Genomic DNA, 9,298 nt, shown 5'->3' with positions numbered 1-9,298 from the left:
AATCAAACCTTTACTGTCTGATCATGAATTAGCACCCTGCTAGCAAGGGTTCACCTTGACTTCATTCAGTTACCGAGGATGCCAGTGGTGACAAGTTTGCACTAAGTCTTTCCTTCATAATTCACTTCTTTGCTGTCCATTGATATGCTCAATATGTTCCAGTCATATTTTTTTCTAAGATAAACGAAAAAAAAAAGCTGCATCTTACTGTATGTACCGTGCGTACGAGTCTAGAAGGTGATTACGCTGCTGGAGTGTTTTGAAACGTTTCTACAAATGTTTTGGCACTTTTTTTCGCTGTTGGAAAACAATTGTGACAGATTGAATTCAGGCTGAATGTTTGATACTCAAAGCACAAATTTTGAGTGGAATATTAACTTGAAAATGACTCACTGCAGCACTGATTGACTAATGGATAAAACGGAAGGAAATAATGTATAGTTTCTTTAGAGTTTTGCATATGGATTTCACAGGGCATTTCATTAAAGTGACGATTGTTTGAACTTATGCCCAGTGACCGCACAAAAGCATTATTCATCTAGTACCAGCGAAAATGATTCATCACCACTGGTCTTCAGACTTCTCGTAATATTATTGTAGACATTCCGCTTTTCATTGTTTTCTTCCTCTTTTTTTATTTGTCTTCTGTTGTTTCCCCCCTCTTCTAAAGACGCCTTCAAAGCCCCCCAGCGATCTGTAGACAAACCGTTCAGACTGTGTGTCTCCGATGTGTTCAAAGGTAAAGTCACTGACGCAGACTTAGTGATTTTGTTCATGTCCCTTTTCATTTCTCCTATTCTAAATTAAAGCTGACGTTGGATTTCTTTCCCCAGACCAGGGTTCAGGCTTCTGTGTTACCGGGAAGATCGAGGCCGGTTACATTCAGACCGGAGAGAGAATACTGGCTATGCCTCCCAATGAAACCTGCACTGTCAAAGGTACAAACTTTGTGTGTGTCTTTACTGCCAGCCTGGCATGGTGGCTGACTTGGTACTTCACCTTTCATTTTCTACACATATTTCTATTCCCTGGCTTTTGATTCACCATGAGAGCTGCTGTGGTCTTCGTTGTCGCCGTCATTGTTGATATTATTTACATTTATTATCTTTGTAAAAATCTTTGGTATCCTTGTTTGTTTAAATTGTGCTATATAAATAAAGTGGATTGGATTGGATTTTCATGTAGTCCTACATAGCATTTTCTTTATAGATGGCAATGAGAAAAAGCACACAAAAGTTCTCTTTAAAACCTTCACGTCACAAAATGATCTAGCAGAATCTAGCCTCACCGAGGCTCTGTTATCTGCAGTAGCAGAGCATGACGCCTGTATCACAGACAGCTGCTAATTGGCCACTACACAGGTGGAAATACCTAAAAAATAACTAACTTAACTTATTGTCAGCATCTAACAGCAAAAGAAAATACACATGTACGTACAATACATTAAAACATTTCAAATTAACTAAGGATACTGGATCATACATTAAGATACTTTCTCAGGCAGGATCCTCCACTAAGCTGTGCTGACATTAATAACTAGTTTCTTTTCTTCTTTGAGTAAATAGCACTTCGGCTTCAACAAAACGTCATCTGAGTTGGTGAGCGGTGATAAACGCTGCCATCCTGTGGCAGCTGGGTGACTTCCACTCTGTCTGTGTGTACTGCAGGTATTACTCTACACGATGAGGCTCTGGACTGGGCCGCAGCAGGAGACCATGTCAGCCTGACAGTCACCGGCATGGACATCATCAAGATCAAGTAAACAAAATGTTACCACTGTTTATTTAATATAAGCATGAAGGTCTGTTTTGCTATCAACACATTTACTCATGATGTCTGTTATCTACATGTTTAGACTGCCACATTTGGCTACATATTTAGTGATAACTGCTTCCTTCCAGTGTGGGCTGTGTGTTCTGTGATCCCAAGGAGCCTATTCGAGTCTGTACTCGATTCAGAGCCCGAATCCTTCTCTTCAATATCGAGGTTCCCATAACAAAAGGCTTCCCAGTAAGTGCAAACAAACACAGTCACACAACAGTTTATGCTAGCATGTGTACTGGAGGTACATTCTTACATCTCTGTTTCTGTTCCATTCTATGCACGTTTGTTTATTGTGTGTGTGTTTGTGTATGTGTGTATGTGTGTGTGTGGTGTGTGGTGTAGGTTTTGCTGCATTACCACACAGTCAGTGAGCCGGCAACCATTAGGAAACTGATTAGCGTTTTACACAAGAGCAGCGGTGAGGTCCTCAAGAAGAAACCAAAGTGAGTGTGCATTCTATTACATTTTATTTAACCAATATACAGTACACGTAAGGATTTTCCTTACTGAAACGATGAACAGAGTCACTGTTGAAGGTGCTTCATATTACTTTCTACTTTATTAAATATTTCATATCCTTTGTGTGTGTGTGTGTGTGTGTGTGTGTGTGTGTGTGTGTGTGTGTGTGTGTGTCTTTCCTATTAAGGTGCTTGAGTAAAGGCATGAATGCCATTGTGGAGATCCAGACCCAGAGGCCGGTGTCATTAGAGCTGTACAAGGACTTCAAGGAGCTGGGCCGCTTCATGCTCAGATACGTCGGCTCCACCATTGCTGCAGGGGTTGTCACTGAGGTAAAGTGCAACTAACTTTAGGACATAGTCAAAAACAACATATAGATTGTGTGTTATTGCATGAAAGCGGGTTGATGTTTTTTAACTACTAGTGCATACCTCTATATCTTTTATATATCAGTATTCGGGTCTTTTTAAGAAGTTATTCATTAATAGTTTTCTCTCTTTGGTAAAGTGTCCTGAGTCAGTTTCCTTTTGATGTTTCCTCACGGCAGATCAAAGAATGAAGAGCCTTTCCATCGACACAGAGCCAGTCAGACCTTACTCTGGAGACTGCATGCAGCCAGAGACAAAGTGCAATTCCTCAAGAGATTCCCGTTATGGACTCAGAGTGTCACGTTCATCCAGCGACCTCTCCATCTAGCGTCAACACTAACTGCACAGTTACAATATGGCATGATGCTGAGCAGCCTCCTCCGGCAAACAGGAGCATTACCCAGCGCCCCTCTTCCACTTCAAATTTCCCCACCGTCTGACCATTTGTGTTTTAGTAAAACCTCGTTGCTCTAAATTCACTGTTTGATCAAGCCAAAACAATAATATAATCCAACTCTGAAAGTTAATCTTACCACATTGAAATTTTAACAGTGATTAATGTCAATGTACTTTCCCTGAAGAAGCCATGGCTGATCATTTATCTTGACTTGAAAGGTAAGAATCCTGGTGTAGCAACCAGTGCAGATAGTTTACCTGGAGCTGTTGACAAATAAGCTGTGGTGTTAGCACGACATTTGCTTTCTGGTGTATGGAGTCCACATTTTTTCTGTTAAGTTATGATGAGGAATAACATCACAGCTTCACAGTATAATAAGGCTCTCCTAATCAAAACCACTGACGTGAAATAACTAATTTTAAATGACAGAAATGATGAATGAGATGTAATGTCATGCGGGAATTGAAAGCAACGTTTATTATTTTTACCATAAGCATGGGGACATACATGGAGACACTGTAACCAAGGTAGTTTGTAAACAAAAAAGGGAAACTTTCAAATTTTCCTCTCTGGATAAAGAGACATCATTCTCATTTATGTCAACAAAAGATACTTGAAATGCTTTAACAGTAAAGCACCAACATGCTTTTTGAAGTGCTCATCTGTGTTTTTTTTCTATCAAAGACTCAGCGAAGAGGGGGAGGGTTGAATGAGCTGTGTTTCTGTTTTCTCCATGTGTTGGTGAAGGTAATGTGAAGGAAAACGATGCAAAATGAACTTGACATCAATAATCTGTGGTTTGAGTTTTGATTTCAGCAGTTTGAAGCATCTCCTTTTTATCCCACTCATAAAAAGAATTCTCTAAATCCTTGTGACAGGTTTATGGAGTACATTAAAGCATCATTAAAAAAACTGGGGTTTTCTACCTCTCAAAACACACATGTAAAAGTAGGTAGGAAGTGAAAACGTATTGGTGATTATTTCCCGTCAAGGTTTGACAGTGACACAGATGGGGTTGTTCCTGCTGGAGTGGAAAGCACCCTAAAAGACACAACTCACTGTCACTGTATAGAAGCAACAACACTTAAAGTAAACTTGTTTGCAGTCATCAACTCAGGTGACATATGCATGAGTTTTGCAAACTTTTTCGTAATTGTTGAGATGGTGGAAAGACAGAGATACGAGGAAAATGCACATTTTGTAAGAAAGACAGGAAACAGATCATAACTGAATCAACAATGACTAGTCAGTGGAACGATTAAAAAGAAAAACACATTCTGCCTTCATTTTAGCAGTCGCTCAAAGATGCTTTTCTGTTTTCAATTAGGAAACGAGTGGTCTGTAAAAGTTTGTAAACTCAAAAAGGAAAAAAACAAACTCCCTCGAGAGTACCCTCTACCCTGTCTGTCTGCAAAAGCCCTACACTCATCAGAAAGTAATGGTGACAGCCTGGAGGGAGATCAGTACACCAATTAGAAGAACCAAGTAGTGGTAAATAACAGTTACAATCAGATATAGGTGCATATAATGCCGGATGCCGTGTTTGAATTCATGGGGGTTTCTGGGTTGGGATCTTAATTAGATCTTTATTAGTGTGTGATTAATGTGTGACAATCTAGTGAGTGAGCAATCTCTTTAGTTCTTGTATGCATACACCGAAAAGTGTGTGTGCATCAAAATAGGCCAAAGGCTAGTTATGCAGAGAATGGACAAAAAAACTGAAATATAGTACGGTGGTTTGCATATCATGTTGTCACACTTTTTTGCATTACATGACTTGGCAGTTTTTGTGGCTGATGCACCAGCAATCTGTTGGCTGCAACTGTCTGTCCTCTCTGGACCTGCTTTTACTGTAAGTGATTCTGTTATCTCTGTTAAAGTTGACAAATACTACTGCTAATTGGTAGTCATTCAATCTAATATGACTGAATATATAATATGACTCACTAAAGCTGCCACAGTTGCTGGCTGAATTGCCATGGCATCAGTCAAACACACATGGTAAAATGATATAATGTGGCCAGGGCAAAGGTCTGAAAAAATCATGACAAACTCTTTTCGACTCCAGAAACAAACAACAGCAGTGGAATCAAATAAACACTGACTGAAAGACATATTTGCTTGCTTTGCACTGCAAGTATATGTGATATCGATGATGTTCCATGCAAGTGATTGTTGTGGTCTCTTAATTCAACTCAAGCCTCGTGTAGAGGAATTTCCACCACAAGGACAGACAGAGTGTAGGTCCACAGGATGGCTTCAGTAACATGCGAGTTCTCCAATCATCTACACAAAGATGCACACACGCATTTATACAATGTATTTGAGGCAGGTTTCATCAGGCTATCAAACTTAAAAGCCTTTGTGTCTACAGGCCTCTGAGGGGCCCTAAAGGCATCGAGAATAATAGGAACAGTTGTCAATGCTATAAGTCCTAATGCTGTACCGTGACGACAAATTAGGATCGAGAAAAATTTAACTTTCTCTGTAAATAGATGAGAAGCTTCCTCAGCAGAGGCCTTTCTGAATAAGCACTAGTGTACACAAACACTAAAGGCACCATTATGTAATTAGCACTTCTCTTGTAAAAAAGTATGTAGTTTACTTTTACACTGTCATGATAGGTGACTTTTTTCTTCAAGTGTGGGTTAACATTTCTCCTTGTGCTCATAGGAATACAAAACATGAAGTCTGTCTAATTCAATGGTGAGAAAAAAGGGTTAGTCTTTAACATTTAAATAGGACAAAGTCTTAAGCACAGCCTGAGAAGGTCACTGATCCTACAGGCCTGCTGCTCTTCTTTCTCCTCAAGGTACATTAATCTGGCAGCTGTTCTGGAGCTGTTCAGCAGGTTTAACCAGTTTCCATGTTTTTTTCTGGGCACTTTCAGGACAATCAACTTCTATTTCCAAGGCCAAAAATGAACTTAGAAGCTCCACTTTTTTTATAACATAATAGAGAAGTCCAAGTTTATACATGTTACACCTTATTACGCTCAAGAGAGAAGTCCCAACAAAACTGACTGAATAGACCACTTCATTTAACTGCGGTCAAGGCAGCCTCCACCTCGAAATAAGCGGTCAAACTAGCCGCCCCTATATTTCGCGGTGCGCGTATACACTTGCTATTACGGTGAGACCGTCAGAACTAAAAACAGGGAATTTTCCGACGAAGGAAATTTCCTATTCATTTATTCTGTCTGCCTGTCTATCTGTCTGCCTTCCTGTCAGAAAGAAAGAAAGAAAGAAAGATTTTAGCACACCTCACAACCTTTCACTGCATGATATGCTGAATTCCAAAATAAGAGACCCCCAAAAATCATGTATAAGCTGTTTGTCTACACATTCAGAAAATCATAAAAACAAAAGTCCTAGCTTCCACAGACCAATTTCACCTCAGATGGAGAGGACTCCATCTCAAGGTGTTAACTACAATGTTTCAGGACATTCTGATGTTGTTTTCACCTCAGATGGAGTCTGTGGAAGCTAGGACTTTTATTTTTATGATTTTCTTAATGTGTAGACAAACAGCTTATATATGATTTTTGGGGGGCTCTTATTTTGGAAAACAACATCAGAATGTCCTGAAACATTGTAGTTAACACCTTGAGATGGAGTCCTCTCCATCTGAGGTGAAATTGGTCTGTGGAAGCTAGGACTTTTGTTTTTATGATTTTCTGAATGTGTAGACAAACAGCTTATATATGATTTTTGGGGGTCTCTTATTTTGGAATTCAGCATATCATGCAGTGAAAGGTTGTGAGGTGTGCTAAAATCTTTCTTTCTTTCTTTCTGACAGGAAGGCAGACAGATAGACAGGCAGACAGAATAAATGAATGGGAAATTGCCTTCGTCGGAAAATTCCCTGTTTTTAGTTCTGACGGTCTCACCGTAATAGCAAGTGTATACGCGCACCACGAAATATAGGGGCGGCTAGTTTGACCGCTTATTTCGAGGTGGAGGCTGCCTTGACCGCAGTTTCATCCCAGTAAGCACACATACGTCGCGGCGACGTATTGGCGATGTAATCAAAATACATCGGGGATATGTAGTATTTTGGTAGTTTGCTCACTGGCACGACGTCGCTGCGCTACGTTTCAGCGACATATAGCCGCTCTCTCCGCGACGTATACTTATATACATCGTTCTAACGTATGCCATACATCGTGGAGATGTAGGCTTATATACGTCGTTCTAACGTATGCAATACATCGTAGAGATGTAGGCTTATATACATCGTTCTAACATCTGCTATACATCTTACAGATGTGGTCATCTTCCTGTTATAAATAGTACAGATGTCAGGCTCTACATCCACCAGATATCATTTATACAGTCTGCAGATGTCAGGCGCTATATACCGTATATGTTATCCTAACATACCTTTACTCTTTAAATGTTGATAAAATAAATTACAAATTACTTACCTTAGTACACCGAGAATATTTTAGATAGGGGGCCTAATTAACATTTTACTGCTATAACTACTACTACTTTATAATAAACTATAGCTACAGTCCAATAATACCAGTCTAATCTGTAGAAATCATAGTCTAGAAGATGACAAACAATTATTAACCTAATTACTTGAAAACATCTTAAATCACTCTGTAGGATCGCTGGTATAAACAAGACCAGTAAACTTCTCACTTTTTGCTGAACAAACATTTATTTTGAACTATATAATTAATCAATAAACATAAAAAACATTAACAAATATTAAAACATTAAACATTAAAATAAAGAATTATCTAGGAGAAACTCTTTGATGGCCTTCTCGGCCTCCGCTTCCGTCGGCGCCTGGAGGACCGGGTTCCTCATTACTGCTGCTGTAATAAAATCGTTCGATTCGAATTATTATCATACTATTTATTTTGTTTTATCTAGTCTTCTCAGTTTTCTATAGAGGTAAAATGGTATAGAATGGTTTCTGCACAGCAAGTGAATAAGAGACTGGTTTAACTTAGTGGAATATATATATTTAAAAAATTTAATAATTCTGGATTCGCTTCTAGTGAATGTTAAAAATGTTAAAACGTAACGTTTTAACCAAGGACCCTTTCAGTGTTCGGGCTGGTAAGTTGATATACCCCGAAACAAATTATCCGCTGAAATATAGACGTTTCTTTAACCATTGCAAAGTCTATGTGAAAAGTCTTTCTGGGCCATGGGGTGCAGTACCACCGTTATCCACTAAGCCCATGGTGGCTTTTAGACTCGGCGCTCTTCCTGGAGGCTTGGCCAGACCACATCAAGATGTTGGGTCTGGGAACTCTCCCTTGACAGGGCTCAATCCGAGGGGCGAGATAAACGGTTGTCTTTCAAACTCCCTCTGCATGCAATAGGATAGCGCTACAACCAGGCTGATCCTGCAAGAGATCATAAAGTAGTATTCACTCAGTTAAATTGTAGAAATCTACCACAAACATTCATAAAAAACAACTGTTCAAATATATATATATATATATATATATATATATATATATATATATATATATATATATATATATATATACACACACACACACACACACACACACACACACACACACACACACACACACACATATATATATATATATACACATACATACACACACACAAAAACGTCTCCGGTAAGTAACAACCTTAACCATCATTTAATGGCCTATCAAAAGACTACAACATTTTTTGTGAAATCAGAGATCTTTCTTACTGTGCATGCATTTTTTTTCTCCTCCATATTTAGCTTTGCGTTCCCCCATGTCCACACCAAGGCCCAGTATTGACAGCTAGAAACTTTGTATTATGAAATAAGACATCCAAGGGATGCATATAATTCTTCCAGTCTCTGCGTGAAGTAATGTAAACAAAAAATAAGTATACGCAAATTACACACCTCTCCAAGTATGATGAGAATGTCATTTTTCTCCCTGAACAGGATCGGCAACAGCAGGATTGCAGCTCTGAAATCAATCCCTGAAAAATAAGTAAAAAAATAAAAGAAAGTGTATTAGGTGAATGTACAGTGTATTTTGGTTGGTTAGGCCTTATCTTGTCTGAAGACAAATAGAAAAGAAATTAAGTTTAAATGGCTCCACAACACTAGGGGTGACCACGGCTGATCAGTGAGTCACTTACCAGGGACATCTTCGGTGAGGGCAGCCTCTTTCCTCCAAAGCCAGATCTGCAAGGGGAGATTTCCTTTGAGTCAGTCTAAGCACTGTGGGTACTAGGATCTTAAAGCCATCTTCAAATCTTCGGCAGATATT

At 39.1% G+C, this 9,298-nt stretch overlaps 1 protein-coding gene and 1 long non-coding RNA gene across 3 annotated transcripts in view; one reads left to right on the top strand and one right to left on the bottom strand.

Annotated features, from left to right (window-relative positions):
* Positions 1-3,970, top strand: part of hbs1l (HBS1-like translational GTPase) — a 26,734-nt gene extending 22,764 nt beyond the window's left edge. The window contains exons 12-18 of the mRNA XM_031321774.2: positions 671-739; positions 834-938; positions 1,668-1,758; positions 1,902-2,010; positions 2,167-2,267; positions 2,471-2,615; positions 2,831-3,970. Coding sequence (XP_031177634.1) covers positions 671-739; positions 834-938; positions 1,668-1,758; positions 1,902-2,010; positions 2,167-2,267; positions 2,471-2,615; positions 2,831-2,842 — 632 coding nt within the window. The 3' untranslated portion in view covers positions 2,843-3,970. The remainder of the gene's footprint in view (positions 1-670; positions 740-833; positions 939-1,667; positions 1,759-1,901; positions 2,011-2,166; positions 2,268-2,470; positions 2,616-2,830) is intronic.
* LOC116065952 lies at positions 976-9,298 on the bottom strand. 2 transcript variants are annotated; one of them, XR_004895855.1, is made up of 3 exons: positions 9,168-9,298; positions 8,924-9,005; positions 976-986 (listed from the first exon to the last, which is right to left on the bottom strand). It is a non-coding gene; the product is annotated as an uncharacterized LOC116065952 (long non-coding RNA). The 2 variants fall into 2 exon arrangements; XR_004108862.2 differs by lacking the exon at positions 976-986 and adding an exon at positions 8,366-8,416 and having other exon boundaries at positions 8,926-9,005.

The sequence above is a fragment of the Sander lucioperca genome, chromosome 19, assembly GCF_008315115.2.
Source record: "Sander lucioperca isolate FBNREF2018 chromosome 19, SLUC_FBN_1.2, whole genome shotgun sequence".
Taxonomy (NCBI): Eukaryota; Metazoa; Chordata; class Actinopteri; order Perciformes; family Percidae; genus Sander; species Sander lucioperca.
The sequence above is the reverse complement of the archived record's forward strand: the minus strand, read 5'-3'. Positions and strand labels throughout refer to the sequence as shown.